Raw genomic sequence first — 21,366 nt, forward strand, 5'->3', positions numbered from 1 at the left:
ACTTTAATAACCAATTATTTTTCGGACAATCTGATACGTTTTAAGGATTGATAACCATTTGTCAAAATATAACATTTCTATAAAAAGGTGCTCTGCAATAAAAATATTAAGCTAGTTTCCATCATATACAATCTTCAAGACCACATAAAAGACTTAAGTCCTAGTTTCCTTACCACAGGTCCATGTTTGCCCATCGGTCCAGGACCTCCAGCGACACCTGGAAGACCAACTGGTCCTTTTGGTCCAGGTCCACCTGGCTCTCCTTCAAGTCCCTGGTAACAAAGACATAGGGTGTAGACTTTAATTCCTAGACTTCATATTCATTATGTGAATCCATTACTGCAGTAATCATTTGCTTGTGGTAAAACAAATATAGCTCTACAATCTATATTCATGGGTACAATCTTGTTAGGGTTGTCTGTTAGTGTACAACATTGATCAAGTACAATACATGTGAAGTAAATTTGTATGTAAATTGCAAGCATATCTCACAATTCATCAATTAATAGTGAACCAGATCAAACTAAAATTCTTGTAAAGAAGGTCACAGACTCTACCAACAAGTATACAAAAGATAACAACATAGAGAACAAAATAATTGAATTTATTCATTTCTGAATAGAATAGATTTCTCTAATCCCTAATCACACTTTTGACGGATACCAAAATGCAATGATATGAAAAATGGACTTACTGAAATACCCTGAGGTCCTGCTGGCCCTCTCGAACCTGGTGCTCCTCGGATTCCTGGGGGACCGGATGGGCCTGGGTCTCCGTAAGGCCCTTCCTCTCCCTGCAGGTAAAGAAAACAAAATCAAAATGTGTCGCACAAGGGAGACAGAAAATTGGTCGAGCTAAAGGTATAAAGTGAAGTGAGGTTCCATGAGAGAGACTAAATTATATTCAGGTTGTGTATATTAAAAATCTTTGCACTCTCCAACTTACAAAAACTTAGTCGTTATAAATAGAGAAACACCAATAGCTAAATTTGAATACAAAGTTGGAGCCAATGAAATGGAATATTATTGTGTCTACATGTAATAAAACATATGAGCAGAAGATAGCGAACGTGTTCCTCGAATCTTGCAGACAGAATGCACCAATGTGAAATGCATTTAATATGGTGATCAAATTTCCAATCACTCCCAACTGTGTACTCCATGATCCATTCTCTACATATTAGATACATTTCTAATGAGATAATGACCCACTCCAACAGAAGAATGTAACAGTGAATGGTGCAGTAGCATGGTGTGGGTCATGATTTGAGTGGGGGGACTCATCATTGTGAGAGGCATGATCTTACTTAGTGGATAAAATGCAAAGTCACAAGGTTATAAACTATGGGTTGGGTGAAGAGGAACGTCAGGCGACGCCTATTTGATTGGGGATATTGCACCCCTGTGACCCCCATAGCTATGCCAATGTAATAATGAATCAATAGAAATAGAAATATCTTACATTTCGTCCTTTTGGTCCTGAGTCTCCCTGAGGTCCTGTGTCTCCTGATCGTCCCTTTAGGTGGATAGAAAAAAAGAAAAAAATTGAATTATCTTTCATTTCATCACATAACAATTAGCAGAATGAATAATGGAGGTACTTGTACATTCTCACCCCCCCCCCCCCCTCTCTATCTCCCCCACCACCTCTCTCTCCCTCTCTCTCTCTCTCTCTCTCTCTCTCTCCCTTCCCTCTGTCTCTCTTTCTCTCTCTTTCTTTCTCTATCTCTCTCTCTCTCTCTCTCTCTCTCCCTCACGCTAAATAGAATGAAGATACAAAAACAATCTTATCATCTACCAGGGTAAGCAACAAATCAAGATTAGAAAAATTCCTTACTCTTTGTCTAAATTGAAGAAAATAAGTACTTACAAACGTTCCTTTCACACCAGGTAATCCTGGCAACCCATCGTAGCCACGATCTCCTTTCTCTCCACCAATACCAGCTGGACCTCGACCTCCATCCTTACCAGGACGACCCTGTCAAAGACACAAGAAACATCTGAATCAATAAATGCATTCAATCAAAGGTTATTGCAGAGAGGTGGTAGTTCAGTGGTAGAGCAGTGGTCTAAACCAGGATTAAATAAGTCAACTTTAACAAGATAGAACTCAGTCAATTAAAACTCAATATATCCGGGTTTAGCTTTTGCGAGTTAAACTCACTTTAACCAGGTTTAACCTTGGCAAGTTAAACTCAATTTCAACAGGTTTCACTTTGGCAAGTTAAACTCAATTTAAGCAGGTTAACTTGAGAAGTTAAACTCACTTTAACCAGGTTTAATTTTTAAAAGGTAAACCCACTTGAACCCGGTTTAAGTCGGTCAAGATTAATCATTTTACCATGTTTAACTTAGACAAGTTATAATAACCAGATTTAACTTGGTCAAATCAAACTAACCTAAAACATGGTGTATATTAGATTTTAATCTTAGATGAAACCTTACCCTCTTGCCTGAACGTCCTGGCTGACCTGGTGTTCCTGATGGTCCACGTGGTCCAAAGTCTCCCAAGGAGCCCGGGTCTCCCTTAGGCCCATCTGGTCCTGGAGGACCCTGGAAGACAAAAATAGGAGAAAATTTGTTGAGGTATCATTGCTGAGTGGAGAATGGTGGATTACATACCGGACTATGAAGTACATAGAACTGCATTTAGAACCCTATCCTGGCAAGTGTGTCCTTTGAAAGAATATTAATCTATATTTGCCACTCGATGGATCTTCATAACTGGGTACCAGGATTGAAATAATTTGTTGAATGACTGCAATCACTGAGTGCCTCATCATGGTAGTTCAGCTTAAGCTTGGGGGCAAGAATAAGATTGTAGCCATGCCCTCAGGAAGAATAGTATTGATACTGATGGGGTGAATTTGACTACACAATTATGGTTATATCGTCATTATGTTGACCTTATGCAATTCCTTTTGCCAAGTCTAATACATAAGAGCTAATATCACCATTAGGGATACTGAAGAAAATATTTGTTGCAGTACCTCACTTGCATCTCTGTGAATCTTGCCATTTATTTACCGGTTGAATCCTGAATGATCTCATTCCCACAGATTAAATGTAGGAACCATTCAGCTCCAGTAGGCCAAGGGTTAATGACTATTTCATTATTCTGATACCCCCAAAGCACACTTGGGATTGATGAAAAGAGTATTAAGACTGCTTAGACTTACCAAAGGACCATTTGAACCCTGTGTTCCCGGAGGTCCCCTTTCTCCTCTCATTGCTATCTGTAAATGATGTTAACAAAATATGAAATTTAATTGATATAAGATTGTTCTATGGCAATTGTGTGTAAAAGATTTACTTCCTCGTTTATTAGAGCACAATTTATGTTTAGTCAAAACAATTGATCATTAAATGTTTGATTGAAATTCATCTTAAAGTAATGAAAAAGACAAGAATTGGCTAGTTATAAAAAGCAAGTATTTCTTCAAAATAAAAATAAATTAGTTGCATAATTAAAAATATACATAACATTACATTACATACACTATCAAATTGATTTAAATTCCTTTAGAATTTTGTGTATGCAGAATATGTATGGTTGGTAGTGATAGTGTGATACATGAAGTGAAGATACGTGTAGATAATATGGATAATGTGTATAATATTGTTGAAATATCAAGAGTTTATGACATAGAGGTTGAGCAACATAATTGGGAAATGGGTCAAGTATTTGCACTGCCACAATCTGGCATAATTTTACCTAAACTAAGTTTACTTTCATTGAGCTCATGTAAAATAGAGACTTTCAAATTACTGACATCACTGAGTATATATGCCCTTTGTGTTTCAGTCACGTCTTTAAGAGCTTTTACAATTCTTTTAGGTACCTCAGTCAAAAATTGAGATGGAATGAAAAAGAGATACATACCCTCTGTTCCTCCAAAACCTGTCTGATGGCTGCCAGGTTGGCTTGACTTCCTGGTCCTTTACTGCTAGATGCTGCATCAGACATGGCTGACATTACTGCTGCCTTGAAACCAACAAACAACACTCAAACTGTAATTACCAAGCTCTTCACTAAATGGGTCTTGAATCTTGATTAACCACTGTGGTCCATAGGAAATGTGACCAGGGCCCAGTCTTATAGATGACTAATCAAAACTCGTTTTCGATTGATATCAACCGCAACTATGTACAAAAGAGATAGGGGACTGCAAACTTGCGATAAGACAGGGCCCATATTTGGTGTTTTAATGGCCCATTTCATCTTATAAATAACATTCAAACTTTCATTTCCTATCATCCCACGATAAGGGTCTTCAAGTGAAACTTTATAATCTACAGGAGTTATGTGGTCCAGTGGCTTCGTCATCTGGCTATAGATTCACAGATTCAGTCCATTGTATACTGCAGGTGATGTCAATCGCCTGAATTCTAATTACTCCTTGCATACTCGGTGGTTTAAGATGTGATGTAGAATAGTGAGTCCAATGTTGTTTTTTAAGAATATAATCCCTCAAGCCAGAGAGAGGGGAAGTCATAGAAAGTGTATATTTGAAATATATAGAAATATATTGTTAGTACTTTGTGAGTGCATTTCATGAAGTGTTTCTTTAAGGACAATAAGAAAGAAATAATTGTTGGTAATGGAACAATTGTTGTCTAATGGATCTCTTATTTTCGTCATCATGAAAGTTATATCTGGGCCCCATTTCACAAAACTTGTCATCAGTGACAAATTACAGTTTTTGTTATAAGCTAGTGAAATCCTTGCTTCCTCACCCTCACCGCAACTGTAACTTTATGGATACTGGAGCATTTGTTGCTTTAGTTTAGCCAGATAAAAATAAAGGGCAATAAAAAAGCAAATCAGCCGATAAATTATGAAGTAATAACTGGTTCTTGTAAGCTAAATTTTACTGGATTTAAATGAACCTGTCAAAGATAGTCAGCAGTTGAAATGTAACTCACCGGAACGATAAAGCTTGGTCCAGGTGGTCCTCTTAAACCATTCACCCCGTCAACTCCATCTCGCCCCGGCCTGCCCTGACATGTGAATTCAAGCACAAGACTTCAATTATTAAGCAACTAGAAGGATGTCATTATTATAATACACAACAATATTTATAAACACCTCTGTGACAAGAATATATGAAGGTCGAGATATATAGATTATGAGTGAAGTACATTCTGTTTTGACTCCACGATCAACCAAAAAGTCTTGCATATATTGCTGGAAAGTACATGTTATCACACTGGAACAACAGATGGAATCACCAAGTCCTCACATTATCATGTGTTCACAGTTTCCATACTGTCAGATTCTTTGTGGTTACAGTATGACCACAAAATGGAATTGGAATGACTTTCCTTGAACAATTTTAACACACTGTGGTCATAAAAAAAGATTCATCTTATGAGTACCGTGATGGCACAGTGCATTTGGACTAATTCCACAGTAAATGCGACATACAATGGTCAAACTGTGTGTAGACTGATTACTGAGAAACTCACATAATAGTGCACTTCACAGTGGAAGCTTCTAATGGATTTGAAACACGTTTGAATTGTTAACAATATAAACATGGTTTTGTCACAATCTTGTTTCCACAGTGTGCTCACAGTTGTGTTCACAGTGCGCTCACAGTATGCTCACAGTGTGCTCACAGTGTGCTCACAGTGCGCTCACACACACAGTGCACTTGTGTTCAAACTATGGAGAAGTAAATTCTTTGCCAAAAGGTAACATTGGATATCATATTGATGATTGAAGAAAGAAAAACAAATATTTTTTTGGTGGTCACAGAATCAAAGATTTTTAACAAATAATTTACATGGAGTGGATTGGGAACACTTTCAAGGCATTAACCACAAAACTGACAGACATTCAAAGTTTAGAAACAACAGCCTGACCATCAATTGCATTGGGAACATGTTTATGATGTTAACAGTTCCTTAGTCAACCTGATAATCCCAGAGTTTAAAAACTAGTTCGAAGGAATTAATCACAAAAATGCACTGTGGCCACGGAGTGATCATCTGTGTTCTCAGAAATTCAAAGTTTACAAACAACAGCCCGGCCATAAATTTCATTTGGAACATGTTTATGATGTTAACAACTCCTTGGTCATCCTGATAATCCCAGAGTGTTAAAAACCATTTATACAATGTGGATATAAATATATTAGCCATAAGTCCTATGCAAGAGAAGTAATTAAGAGGAATTCAACCAAAAAGGTACATTGAACAGATAAACAAAACGTTTATCAGGTTGATACTGCAAGAACTTCATAAAACAAGTCAGAGGCCTACATGAGGAGTAGATGGGGTATGTTCTTATCTCAAGGGTAAACTCACCCGTTCTCCTTTCACTCCTGGTCCGCCGCTAGGTCCATCCGGTCCCGGTGGCCCAGCATACCCCTGTTATCCAAATACAATTCAGTAGTAGTAAGTTGTATAAAAATCTCAAATCCATATATGCATAGCTTTTTACTGAACCCCTCTGTTTCCAACATGCCTTCCTAAATGGTTGTAAATGTTTATAATTGATTTTTAATGTTTTGTTAGAAACATAAATAAATTGAAATTGAAATTGAATTGAATTAAATGCGCATACTTTTGGGAGGCTTCTGTTTAATTAGAAATAAATGTAGAGAACAAGGAAATGATTTGCAGAATAAAATTTGGGCTGCCAGGAAGATGGGATAACAAATAAGTTCAAGCTAAGGGCAATAATGTACTGTAAATTGAACAGAGCCATCTTTCAAAAAACTAATAATGGATTCTGGTTGCATCTATGCCAATAATGCAAGTTCAGTGCCATTTAAAAGGAGTCCTTGGAAATACAACATTTGATTTGCACACTGGAAAGCAAAGTAATTGAGTGTTTAGACAATGCTTTCCCTTGAAAACATATTAAAAAGGCATTCAACTTTACTCTACTGCATAGGAAATCTGTAGTTGAACAATGTGTTCGCGCAGGTAATTTTCTTATGAGGATAGTTGATCAACTAATTAAACTGCTCTCTTTTTGTTCCAAACAACACATATCTTACCCTTGGTCCTGCTGGTCCCACTGGTCCGGCATAGTGTTCCTATATTTAAAAAAAAAAGAAAAAAAAGAAAAGAAACGATCAAGAAAGGTACTAAGGACTGGTTAAAAACTCTATTCTCCATCTACCTCTCTCTTTTTCAACTCACCATCTCCCATCTCTTCCACTAGCTTTATGGAAGTATAATATAAATGAGTAGTTGTGTTTTTAAATAAAAGATAAAGTAATGCTGTTGTATCCACGACTTGCAAGAGTGAGAAAATTCACATATGACATTTCACATATGACATATGAAATAGAGATGAAAGAATGATATTGGTTCTCCTCACTACTGACAATTAACTGCTTGAATACTGAATTCTCTAATCCCCATAGGCATAATAAGGGACCACCCGTTTCCTGTAGGTTATGGATTAACATGATAAATGAAAGCTCTTTCTACTGGGATTTCAATCATGGCCTATAAATTAAAATGCCTGTAACTTAACTTCCATGAAAAATAATTTCCTATTGTCTAACAAAAAGTCATCGATATCATTATTCATTTGACTTAGAGGGTGAGTGGCATTACTTATATAACTAATGAGTATACACTTCTTAGCTATGATCATCTATAAAATCATCAACAAAAATATTCTGATATATAGAAAACAATTAAGAATACCTAGCTTAGATCTACTTGATTATTTTACAATTTAAGTATAAAACCAGAATATTTTATGGGCGATATAGAAGCAAACAAAACATTTAACACTTACAATCCGGCTTTCTCCTTGGTTTCCCTTTTGTCCTTTAGATCCCTGTAGGAAAAAAGTTCAAGATTATTATGAGAGGATGCCACGAAATGCCTGAATCAATGGCGATCATCAATCAATAATTAATGTCATTCATATATTCCAGACTAAATTACCAAATAATGAGATACATTCAGGTGTGTTGTTAATTGTCTGGTTTTCTCTGATGTATGCTTTGTTTGAATGATTTACTTGCTGAAATGGCATATTCACTCAATTATGATCACAAAGGCTTTGGAATTCAAGGGAATTTGAATGGCCTTGTCCCCCACCCATTGAAATTAATGAAAGTTACTTTGACGGATTGCGTCATCTGACCATGATTTATAAAAAAAAAATACTGATATTGCCCCAAGTCAATTTTTGAAAGGTTTTGCAATCGTGTCCTTGATTCTTTAGCATTACAATTACATGGTGAACTTTCACCTTTGACCTTCACTCACCCTGTTGTCACCACTGGCACTGATGGGTCCTGCTCCTTCACCTGCAACCACGACTTTTAGCCCTGGGTCAATGACCGAGATGTCATAGCTAAAGCCATCGCTACCCTCTCCATAACCAGAACCATCGTATACATTCACCGGTCCATTCACCTGCTCGCCAGTATTTAAATCTGGAAGCTGATATAGAAAGATAAGCATATTCCACAAATTATTTCTACCTTCACGTTCTTAAAAACAAAAAACAATTATACATGTATTTAAATCAGGGATGCCAGTTAGAATTGATCAGAGGGCCTGAAAATCACTTAGAATCAGCTATTTTATACACCAAAAAGCCTGAACTATGATCTAAAAATAACTCGCCCGGGCCTCAATTTGGGTTATTGCCTGAAAATTGACATCCCTGTTAAATGCTATGATTATTACGATGTATATATTTTTGTTGCCTGCAGTGTGGACCAATAGGCAATAGCTGGCTATGCCTATGATAAACCAACCTTGTATGAACCAGTATAGAGCTAGCCATGGACATGGTTTTTCATTGATGTACAAACTTGTGTTTCCCTATTATCTTTTTTTTAATAATCTAAGTGATATACAGTATAAAGCTCTTTAGCAGAAAATGGACATGACATTTCATTTGGCTGCTACTTGTCATTTAAATAGATAGCTATATCCACAGAGTCTATTATGATACCCAAGAGTTGAAGCAAATAAGGAGTGATCAAAATAGCAACAATTTTGAGCAGGCGACTGAAGTTTTAAGTCATTACAGAAACAATTATATCATTCAAGATGTGATTATTACCCTTGCTTCTTCCAAGAAGACGTTGGCAGCACCGGCGCAGTCAACATCGTAATCTGTGCATTGAAGGTTTGCTGCAGCTGGGTCTGGAATGATGAGTGCTTGTTGGATGAGACCCTAAAATGAAAGAAAACATGACAAGATATCAATCTGGTCTCTCTTGTTCAGAGTAATATTAGGTAATAGTTATGTTACAACATTATGATAGAAACTGTGTACAAGTATTGGGAAGGGTTGCTATGCTTTGCATGAGAACAAGAAGTGTTTGAGAGGTTGTTGAATCATCATCATCAAGACACCAACAAATTGACTCCATCATGAAGACAATCACAAAGAAAATTTGAATTGAATTGAATTTTGAAAAGAAACAAACACATGGATATATATAAGGGACATACATGTGGCATCAAAATTGGTAGGAATTTGATCTATGCTGAGTTATATTTGAAATGTGAAAACACCCCAAGATCGATGCTCTTCTTGGGAAACTGCAATATGGGATACTGCAACTTGTACTTGTTGTTGGTTTTCATGGCGTTTTCTATCGTCGTTGGATGATTTCCAACATGTTAATAAAAAGAATGAGAAAACTCGCAATTATTTATCCCCTTCACTAGAAGTCACCCTCCTCTCTATACAGACACATTTATACATTGTCAATTTGTCATACTATTGAATACCCTCTGAACATATTGCCAATGTGCGGTATTAACTAGACGCTAAAAAGCCTGAAATTCATCATAAAAGCACTATTTTGTGAGTGTTGCAAAGTCTAGAAGTTAGACATTACTCTATGATTATGTGTTCATTTCTATGTAGGCACCAATTAAACTATGTGAAAATTTGAAGTGAAAATTAACCTCTTTTCTAAAGGGTTCTTCCATATTTCTGAGGTAATGTAACTTGTTGCCAATGTTTTTGTTTCCTGCGATGAAGGATACTTTGAAGTGAATATTTTCACCATCTCTGTACATTCAAAGCATGAAGATAAAACTGTAATAATGAAGAGGGTGCTGTGAGACTGTTCTACCAGGTCTGTTGTCATATCGCATCCCTCACTCATATTTGTCATATTGACGCGGGAATGCCATGACCCTTTGACCTTGTGGGTAGTCTGCTGTAAATCAATGACATTCTCTACATCATTCCTCATTTTCCCATCACACCTTCACAGCACCAGGGATCTCAACTTTATAGAGAATTGTGTTCCTAGATATCTTCTGATCAGCAGCATGGGACAGCTTCACATTGAGTTTTACTGCTACGATCTAGTTCTACTTTTTCATTTAAGTAAGAACTTAGATCTAAGATGTAATGAAAAGATGAAACTACATGTATAAATATTTAGATGCCAGATAACATAAGCTTAAAACATCTATTTACAAATCTATTTACATAGCCTTATAACTACATTCCTCATGAACAGGAGGTCCTGGGCCCCGAGTCATACCGAAGATTTATAACAATGGGACCAGTGGCCTATGCAGGATTTTTAGAAGGTTTTTTTTTTTAATGTTTAAATCGCGCCGAAAATTTCGCAACGACTTAGCCAGCCGCTGAATAAGCAGAGGGGGGGGGGGGGGGGGGGGGGGGAGGGGAGGGGGTGAGCACATATATATTTTTTACAATTAAAAAAATTAAGGGGGGATTAACCCCCAAAACTACCCCCCTGCGTACGCGCGGAATGGGACCTTCTGCCTTCTAGCTAGGTGCTAAGCATGTTAGATTGGAGAAGGGTAGTAATAACATATTATATTATGTAGGGCCCGCTGGAATAGCAGTTTCATAACTGAAGTGGCCACCCCGGGTAAAAAAAACATTATTATTATTATTATTATTATTATTTGACATTCAACTTAAAATTACAACACTTACATCAAAATTAGCCTTTCCATTGATGTTTGAGCCAAAGAGAAGGAACACTCCCTGATCGAGAGGGAAGGGCCTTATACTCCTCTCAATCGTCCACTTTTGGGGGGTTAGACAATTGATGGTCAAGGAGACCTGGTTTCCGCTCACCCTTAATGCCACTCGATGCCATCTATAGATAGTTTGGGGAGAGAATCATTAGATTCATTTGAATTTTTGTTATATTTTGTAATTCTTCTGTTTAAAAAAAACCTCGGATACAATGAAATGTGATAGTAAAAGTATAATCTGCAGTATATCAGTGACATCAATTTCTACTGAGAGCCGAGAGCCAATGAGACACAAACTTTTAAAACAGAGCAAATGCCCTTTCGGCTCTCAGCAGCAATCATTTTCACTCTCCTAACCTAAATTTAAACATGTTAAAGGTAAAGACCAGTAATGGTCATGCGATTGCATTGTGAAAGAAACGTTGTGGAATCGATCAGAAAAGGTTGATCATCTAGCATCTAGCATCTGCAAGGTTCTGGAATCATCAAAATGATAAGAAATTTGGCCCATTCTTCGTAAAGTTACAAGCACTATACACAGAAAGATGTATATGGGACTACCCTATCTCTCTCACCAGACCATGAGAGAAATAAATTTACCAAATATATGAATTAGTAGGCGGTTTCCCGGCAAATTTTTTATCATCATGTATTAGTCGAAACATATTCTTTCACATGATTGGTAATGAGAGCTTCCATTTCATTTTTTGAAATTGGGGCGTTGCCAATACTGGTCTTTACCTTTAATGGTTATTATTAACCTGAAAAAAGAGGGTGAAAAGGGGGAGCTATGGAACAAGTTAACAGACAATAGTGCTTCCGCCTGTACATTAGATTTCATAGAGCGAGTAGTACAAATCCGGTACAAATCAGAGCAAAACCTACACAACCCATCAAGAATACACCATATTGCCATCCATCAGCATCTTTATCACATATTCCCATGCTCGATAAAAATTACTTATATCAGTTGTTAGCGCAGATGAAAGCTCCATCATAGAATTTTGGAATGCACATGAGGTCGAGAGGCTGCCCGTGTCATCAACAATCTACGTCTCCCACCAGTTTAGACCGTCAAGGGCGGGGGTGTCTATAGCTGTCCCCGCCAAGGGCCACGGGTATTTGTTATCATTTGGAAGCCAAGAGCAAAACCAGACTACACATCCCCGCGAAGATGAAGAGAATGAAAGGCAGTTTTGGGTTGCTGTAGCGGTAATGATGATGATGATTAGGATGGTAATGGTTTTAATAGGGAGGTAAGAGTCGTAATGACATGTGCAGATATTCGCCGTGAATGAAACACCAAGTAGTCTCTGCGGCATAACCCACTCAGTCTCTCACGCCCAAGAAAATAAGGCTAAACGATGAGAAGTTGATGCACTTTTTGTCTCTCAAAATCATGTCTCTTTCAAAATGTACATACTGCCAACATACAATGATTTTTTAAAAAGGAGCCAGGAACATTGATTCGATGGTTTTGAAGAAGATTGTGATGACTGATGATTTTCTCATGCGACAGGCATTTATTAAAAAAACTTGTGCATATACATGAATCTTTAGACAGTGATCGATATTCGTGCAAAGAACGGGGCAAAGAACTTACTAGTTTCCTGACCTTAATATTTTTTCTTTGGTTCTAGGTAACGAGTATGATGATTAATGTTGATTATGTCTCTGAAACCACTCCTTATCACTGGTCCTTCCAATCTGAGTATTCGGGATTAATCAAGAGTTAAACGTTTTTTACGCAAAAACTAACATTATAATCGTACGCTCAACTAATTTTCATAGCAACTTGTGTACTTCCCAAAGTTCCAGGCCTGTTTCTCACGGTTGTTCAGCTATGATTGATGAGGCGCGGATTTCTCAAATCTGATTTTAAAAAAGTTCATATTGCCAAATAAATATTCGTAAAACAGAATTTCAAACTAGTAACATTAAACAACTAAGATTTTTTACGATCGGTGTGGATTACCGAGTTGCACTCGAGTGTGATCGCATTACACCGTCAAGTTTTTACCAAAATTAATGTTGGCATTTCACAACAAAAAATCCGCCCGTACAAAAAAGGACGATATTCACCATATCTTCCTTAATTACCTTGGTAATTACTCAAGACTGCATGCACAGATGAAAGGATAAGGATGATTTCATACAACGAAATTAAATGTAGTTATGTATCTACGATTCATTTATTGAAATATATTCTTGAAGTAAATAGATCATCATCGATCGCAGTCCGACCTGCCTCATTTTGCCCATTTATACTTAAGAAGATCATTGTTCATAAGTTTGGAATTTTTTGATTATTTTTAAAAAACTGAATACTTTGCTTGAACATCGTACAAACGAGTACCATGGACCTGTATTTAACTAGAGGAAGTACCGTGGAATCTCTTGTTTAGTTGTTTACACACTAACTCAATAATATTTGTGGTGGGGATATAAAAGTCAAAACATAGGCCTACGGTGGTCATGTTTTCGAAAGATTTCAATGTCAAGTTGGTGGGCGTTCTGTTTACACTCCCTGGGTACAGCAGACTAAACCATTCCGGTATAACGTTCACTGATTAGAATATTGCAATGGCCCTGGATGGGGCGCCCCGAATGAAAAAATAAATCACTCTTCTGACAGATCCAACGCCCACCTCTTTGCAATTCTAAATTTTGTTTGTATGGAAGTCCTTGAATAATCATGTTTGCTTCTCCGACGGCCATTTTGGAAACCAAAGATTGTTTAAAACAGATGTAAGACAGGCAGGGGCATCGAAAAGGGACGGAACATCCCACTAGAATATCTGTCGGAATCCATAACCGATGTCGAACAAATTTGTAATTTTAGCGTCCATCTTATATCCTGTAACTTTACAGTTCGCATTTAAAAGTTCTGAATTGTTGGGTGAAGCCTTCTTGATTTGACCATCCTATCTCTCTGATTCGACCATTTATGTACAAAATTTCCCGCCCGAAATGTCTAGTGTCTGCTGATGATTTATCAAATTTCTGTTCTGCGGCTGTTTAAAGAGTCCGGAATCAAGGAATACTATTCCAAACAGATTTGATTGGATTGGGCAACGCATCGGATACATCTGCTACCATCTGTTCGGGGTCAAGATACGGTGGAAGGTCACAGTGAATTCTCTCACACAAAACACATCTCCACCCGCGAGGCGAGATTTGTACGAATTTGCACTATGATCAACACTTCTGTTGTAGTTCTTTCAACCTTCGGATTGTCTCCATTTTCGTCAATCCCGCCGTTTGTTTCGACATTGTGCGACTTTAAAGAGCAGGAGGGTGCTTGGATAGGTTCATCAAGGCACTACACAGCTCCATGAATCTCCATGAAAGGATTTCAACCATTAGCGTTTGTTTTCAAAATCTACGACATAATGCTGCAATTGCTTTATTAAACTTATGTTATTGGATCGTCAAGAAACTGCAATCTGAAACAAACATACAAAAAAGAAGGTCATAGGCTACTACAACAGTATACGTTTACAAAGCTAGACATACAGACTAAGAAGAATGAAACAAGCAATAGAATGGCCTTCACTGTTTCCTGAGGGTAGTTTTTGAGTGCTAAAAGACAGTCATGTCAGACACCCACGTTCTGTTGATTGTTGGAGATGTCAGTAATATCGATATGGCATATAGTTTGACATTCAACCTCTTGCAAAGGTCCATATGTTTTCGTGGTTGCAGTTTTGCTCACGTAGGCCCGTTTTTTCATGATTTGAGCCAGTGGTCTCCGTGCATCATAGGGACTGTAAACAAAAGATCTCAAATCATTTCATTCGTTGTGGGAATTATGAAGCTGGACATTGGGTTTGAACATTTGGTATCACTGCCAGCAAGTTTGAAGATGTGAAGGTTTTCTCTTTTTTCACCCTTCTCCAGCCTGAACGAACAGTTCTCGAAAAAAATAGAAAAAGCCAAACCATAATGTAGAGAGAATTATGAGCGCGCTTTGGACGCAGCATTCTATTGTTTCACACTTTGAATAATCATGATGCTAGTGTTCGCATGTCCTTCATAGCTGCATTATGCATTCATATTATTGTAAATCGACATTGATCTGGGGTACTGCTAAAAACATCCTTTTGCCATTATTTTTAACACGTTCTTCTGCCTTCACTATCTTAGAATTTTAACTGTTTGGCTTAATATATTTTAATATTTTTTTCTTCAGGACAACACGCAGAGCGGCAGTGTCTTTTTTGTTTTTTCTGTTGTTTGTTTGTTCACAAATACAGACATTTACTATGCAACACCCAGAGTGCATTCCACATTTGTATTCTCATCGGATAAGACTCGTAAGAGATTAAGTACATTAGCCTTCCCGGCCCGCTGTTTTTGTCTTCTTCATTTAACCAAATTGAAGAACGAAAAAATTGCAACAATCAAAAGTAATGAACAATATTTAATTATATTTAAGCTTCCACAGGCCATCCATTTAACCGACATTTAATAAGACTTGAAACAAGACGGGAGATCAGGTATTCATGTAACATCGGATCACCATCCTGAAGATTCGAGTGTGCGACACTTGCAACATAAATTGAACAAAAAATTTGTCAAGGAAACGACAGACTCCTGAATCCATCAAACAAATTCTTAACTGAAAGAGTTAATAGTGGATGAAGGGTGCTTACAAATCTCAGAAATTACTTTTCTAGGATTTATCCATCTCTGAAAGTCCAGCCATATGAGCTTTCAGGACGGTCCGACTAGGGTTGAAATGTGTGTTACTTGGTACTTGGTAGCCTACAGTTGGTAGTTGGTACAACCTCTTGCAATCCATCATTCATTCTTGTTGTCGGCTCACATTCCTGGTTGATACGCTCAAACACGGGTATGGCGTTGGGTGTGGCAATCACGTCCATTGATGGGTTTAACTTGGCCTTCAGGATTGACAGCGCCATAGGGGAGGGTGGCACGTAAACTTTTGCAACAGGTGCCCAAGTGACAGGTGCCCATCCAGTTACCACAAAGCTGATAACCAGGAATGACCATAACCATCATCATTTACTACGTTTACGATGTTATGGGCAAACCAACTTCCCCGACCCCATCACAGGTTCTTCATACCCTATCTATTCTCCTCCGCTTTTACCCTATCACTCAATCGTCTTCTTTCTAGCTTGCTCTCACCTCTTTCTATGCCTTTGACTTTCTCTTCTACAAACATATTTGACTACATGAGAGCAGTTATTGAAAGAATGGAGCACCAGTCTGTCAAAGAAAGCACTCTCTGGTGCCACTGGACTTATCCTTGATATGAAAATGAAATCGTGCCAAAAGTTATGCACACATTAAGGAGGCTGTATTTTCATGATGTCCTTCATGCTCCCTATGTTTCGAAGGACATTAAACATCTTCGAGTGGGAACATCTTAAATGAAAAAACCAGGAATGATATCTCCTTCGGAGCCATGTGACCATTAATCAATTCCATGTGTTCTCTTACAGGAGGACGTGAAGCAGAAACGTGACCTCTCGCGATCACAGGGCTCGCTTAAGAGCTCTCTGCCTGGCAAATCGAAGTGACCTGTTATTCCAAGAGGACCTGGAATATTAAGGGTAAAAGCATCTTCCAAGAGTCAACTTTACAGATGAACATTTTCCATCTGTGCTAACATCTCGAGAGAACAGAAAAAACAGGCACACCAGGGCATGAGGGAGTAGATACACATCCAGAGCCATGAATTCCTCAAGCGTTACCTTTGACCTCTGGAGTTCAACGCCGCGGCCACACATCTGGAGAAAAGCTTTCGCCGAGCAAGGAAGAAATTCAAGAAATCTTGCTTACCGCACGACATACAAGCGACAAATTAGTGAGGATCCAGCTGGTAAAATCGGCACGGTTTGGATAAAATTCCTTCTCCTCCTTGAAGAGTGCTAGCTGGCTAGATAGGGTTGTAGTACTTACATCGCAGAATATCACACATAGCAACAGGTCAAAAGAGGTCATGGAGATTATCATGAGTATCTTTCCGATTCACGGCATTTCTAAACTGGATTCCTCCATCAGCGAGTGTGGTACCAACGCGATCGCTGTGTTTTAACCTAGAACTATATCACAATTCGTAATCTTTATTTATACTTGATTATGAGATGAAATACTGGAACCAAAGAAAGAGAAGAATCACAGAGAAAGTGTTGATGCAAAATATATAACGTTGTACAAGGCACATCGAAAGCAATGACTGATTGATTCCCCCACCCAGTAATGAAAACCACTGAAGCTGGAGAATTCTAAAAAGAACAGTTATTCATTAAGAAGCCCATGTATATATAGATTACAGTAAAATTCGGAGAAAGAATATTCTGCACTTTGTATTATATCATTCAAATTATTTCTCAGAAACTCGTTTGGGATTTTACGCTTGTTTTCCAGGCGTGACTGAGTACAAGTATAAACAAGAATTGATTTGAAATACATGTATATGTAACTATTTTATAAATACCTAACTATTATGAAGAGTGGAATTTAGTGCTCTCTGAAAAGATGTGTAAAAGATTGTAACAAACACATGCAACTCTTTCTACGATAAAAGTACTCAATGTATCCTTTTCCTTCACATTAATTCTTTAAAGATTATACTCACCCTCCATCGCCTAAAATACTCATGTCGAATCTATGTCTGTTAATTTGTCCATTATTGCCGACGACTCCAATGCGAGAATTTCCACCAACATTGACGACGAGTTGTTCATTACCTTGCTCATTGATGATACTAAACAGCGCTTGGCTCTTTGACCCCGTTAATTTTAACGTCAAGAGGATTGAATAGTCCGCAGGTAAGTATTCTGAAAGATGAGATAATACTCGAGGTTTACAATTTAAAAAAAACACTCCATTTCTTTCTAGAACATAATGAAAGACTCTCATGTCAAAGGTTTATACACTGTTGGTCATAATAGTGGAATAATTATTTTTACCCCAGTTTAGGGAAGGATTTAAAAAAAAAAAAAATTCTAATAGATCTAGATAATGGCATACATTCTCAGATTGTATTGAATATTAATTTGCGAGTGTTTGTTTTGCGTGACTGCTAAATCATATGTGTGCTACTATGCTAATCAGCTAGGGAACCTACGTCCTTAAATCATAATTGACAGTAATGAGGATTAATGCCTCACAAAAGGGCACTAATAAAGCTGATCGACACGATTTTTATCCTGGGGCCTCACAGTAACGAGGCCATTGCTTAGCCCCTGAATCATGACTGTACGCAGTGTTTGCTAGGGTACGCGGCCCCTTCCACATATCCCCCAAAACGAAGAAAATGCAATAAATTGTCAAAAATTCATTGCATTATCCCCCGGCCCCCCACAGGAAAAATTCCTCTGTAGGGCCATGCATTATGGTTCAAGGCAATCTGTAACATGAATAAATATAGAACTACTGTAATATTTGTAGAAGAGGGTTCTCCATATGGATCATCACTGATTTAACTTCAATACTTACTACTTAAAGGTAATACAAAGTTTTGGTATGGAGTCATGAATTTGGCATATGCGATCCTACAATATTCAGTGATCGTTGTCGCGGTTGAAATCGAGTCTGAAGTTACGAAATTGTTAATAATACACTCTTCATGTTGTATAGCTCCCTCTCAAGGTCAATATTATAATTAGACTATAAAACAATGTTTGACTAAAATCGACCGATTAGCTATTTTCGTTTGGAACTTATATATCACAACTACATATTCTGAGATTTTCATGGTCGCAGCTACCACTGGACGGCCGTAGGCGCTATTTGAAAATTTATCAAAATTTAACGGGAGCACCGGTCAATTTTTATATTCAAGTTTTCTCGAAAGCAGAAGTGTTTTAGGTGCTAAATTTTCTACTGCTTATAATACATCCACAGGGGCATCCAAATATATCAAAATTTTAAAGAATCACTTTCCACCCAATTTCAAAATTGCCCAAAACTTTGTATTACCTTTAAATACAGGAAATGCTATACAATATTGGTATATCGTACATTTCTGAGTGGTTGTTTTTCACCGGAGTACGTTTGTACAGCTGGTCCGTGGGAATGTAAAAAATTCACAGGTCCATTTAATGGCATGGCTTTTGATTTCTTTATACATACAATAACAAATCACATATCTGTTGGAACCATCATCTAATACTTGAAAGGGTGTCGTTGAAAGAATGTTTCGCGACTTTTTCTCGGTTAGAGTTCATTGATAAAAAGAAAATGCTAGGTGGAACGAAAACTTCTCCCAATAATAATATAACTGTCATTTTATCTATTCTTAGATAAGTTGAACGTCAAGGCAAGGACGGTGATACTTACCTCCGAATAACTCGTTAGCTTGTCGGGTGATAGAGACTTCGTTTATTCTATAAGCACGGTCTATTCTTTCCGTGGGAGGATAAACTTGAGTATCAACTGGTCTTGATGTACATCGCCCGTTTATTTGTGAGACACCCTTCGGTCTTCCATTCAATTCTTCAGCTGGAAAATTCAGCACCTTAATTAGATCCACAGTACCTGGAGCCAAAGGAGAATGAGAACATTAACATTTGTTAAAGGTTTGCGAACTGCATCTTAAGACAAAAATCTACCCCTTGGTCTACCCCGATGCATTTCCGAATAATGATAAATAATTTCCTTCATGAATGCGCACAGATACTGTCGTTGGCAGCCGTGTCAAAACAATGATATTTCTTAAAAATCAATTCACTGCGAATGATTTGCTTTGTAATTTTGGAAAGAAAAATAAAATAAAGGATTGTCCCCATTAGAAATGCATTCTTATTTATTTCAAAGTTAATGATAAAGCACAAATGTTAAATTGATATGAAATTGGTTCATTGCGTTTATCCCTCAGTACTTTCGACGGAGACGCCATATCTCACAGCGCACCAATGCGTTCATGTGACCTACATTCTAAGAACTTCCTACAAATTACGGACTTATGGCTAAAACTATTAAGACACAAGGCACAATATATTTCAATCCAACTTTGTCAGCGGTGTCCCCCCCCCCCCCCCTCCCTCCCTCCCCCTCTCTCTCTCTCTCTCTCTGTGATGGAATTTTTGAGAAACTTGTTCATACAGTCAGCGATACCAAGAGTACGTAATAAGGGTTCTCACAGAAATATGAAACTACGTCATGTAACAACAGAAAAAAAGAGAAGGAAGAGAAGGAAAGGGAAGAAATAGATGATGATGATGATGATGATGATGAAGAAGAAGAAGAAGAAGAGAAACAAGAAAAAGAATAAGAACAAAGACAAAGGGAAAGGAGGAGAATAATGAGGAGAATAAAAAGGGGAGGGACGTGATGAATTGTTCAGGTCTCATTCTCAATTTAGGGTTCATCTGGGTCGAAACAGAGTAGAGACGCCGTGAATGACCTATATTATTACAGACTACGGATATACACCTAGTTGGATAAAATGAAAATAGAAACCGTCTGCAAGATAATTCCAATTCAGGCCAAAATAGCTTGGTGTATTTCCACCGGACACTGCCAAGACCAATGTCTAAGGAAACTGCTAAGCCACAAAGGAGGAAATCGGCTGATAGGGTGGCTTACCAATATCACACAAATTTTCATTCGCCGACAGTACAATGCGCAAAATAATACATCATCTACACTCCAGTTGTTCACGTCAAAATAGAAGCTTTCCTGGATCTTTGTACTTTATAACCCACTGCCAGTAAGAAGAAAAAAAGAGAAAAGGATACCATTCATTTCTTTCAACGATTTTTCTTCTGACGTACTTCTCAAGGTATAATGTAATTGTCCTACACATTAAACGCATCAGAGCGATGTTTAACATTGCTACGTCCCATGACCTAAATGCTTACACTTTAAAATATAAGACTAGCCGCAATCAAATGCCATTTATTTCTCCAATGCAAACAAAGGTTTACTTCTTCAAAGCTTTGCTACGGCACCCATCTTATGGGACCAACAGTTTAGCGGTCAGCGGCACGCAGGAATGTGCTGTGCTATTGAAAAAGATGAGATGCCATAACTAATATCGTCATACGAGTGATGTAGATAGCGGCTTGTGGTTTTCTCGAGGTTGTTAGTGCCTAGTAAGCATAATAGACCTTCTTCTTCATAGAGCGAGGGTGCCTATGCTTGAAGAGGGGCAGGGGATACCCCCTTCATCATGCCTGACTTGAGAGGTAAAAACCGTATTTATTTGTCGTATCGCTAGTTATTCTACAGGTGAATATGGTTATTGATCATTCAAATCTAAATTCTTCAAAGCAATATCGGTCATAAATAATAAAGATTGTGTATTCACGCACGTGTTCATCCAGCCACACCCTCGCCCACACCCACACAACCCGCTACCTCACACTACTAACGCAACGTAAGATGCTACGATAAGGAGAACACAATCATAAAAAGATGA

General features: G+C 37.8%; 1 protein-coding gene across 2 annotated transcripts in view; it reads right to left on the minus strand.

The window, feature by feature from the left end:
• Positions 1-19,499, minus strand: part of LOC589794 (collagen alpha-1(V) chain) — a 54,747-nt gene extending 35,248 nt beyond the window's left edge. For both annotated transcript variants that reach the window (XM_030998030.1, XM_030998029.1), the window contains exons 1-16: positions 19,284-19,499; positions 17,578-17,779; positions 10,924-11,089; positions 9,052-9,165; positions 8,244-8,420; positions 7,765-7,806; positions 7,010-7,048; positions 6,312-6,374; positions 4,926-5,000; positions 3,883-3,984; positions 3,179-3,235; positions 2,445-2,552; positions 1,870-1,977; positions 1,462-1,515; positions 695-793; positions 174-272 (exon numbers count right to left, since the gene is read on the minus strand). In XM_030998030.1, coding sequence (XP_030853890.1) covers positions 174-272; positions 695-793; positions 1,462-1,515; positions 1,870-1,977; positions 2,445-2,552; positions 3,179-3,235; positions 3,883-3,984; positions 4,926-5,000; positions 6,312-6,374; positions 7,010-7,048; positions 7,765-7,806; positions 8,244-8,420; positions 9,052-9,165; positions 10,924-11,089; positions 17,578-17,600 — 1,326 coding nt within the window. In that variant the 5' untranslated portion in view covers positions 17,601-17,779; positions 19,284-19,499. The remainder of the gene's footprint in view (positions 1-173; positions 273-694; positions 794-1,461; positions 1,516-1,869; positions 1,978-2,444; positions 2,553-3,178; positions 3,236-3,882; positions 3,985-4,925; positions 5,001-6,311; positions 6,375-7,009; positions 7,049-7,764; positions 7,807-8,243; positions 8,421-9,051; positions 9,166-10,923; positions 11,090-17,577; positions 17,780-19,283) is intronic.
• Between the last annotated feature and the right edge of the window lie 1,867 nt (positions 19,500-21,366).

This window comes from Strongylocentrotus purpuratus, unplaced genomic scaffold (assembly GCF_000002235.5).
Source record: "Strongylocentrotus purpuratus isolate Spur 01 unplaced genomic scaffold, Spur_5.0 spur5_scaffold_4, whole genome shotgun sequence".
Lineage (NCBI taxonomy): Eukaryota > Metazoa > Echinodermata > Echinoidea > Camarodonta > Strongylocentrotidae > Strongylocentrotus > Strongylocentrotus purpuratus.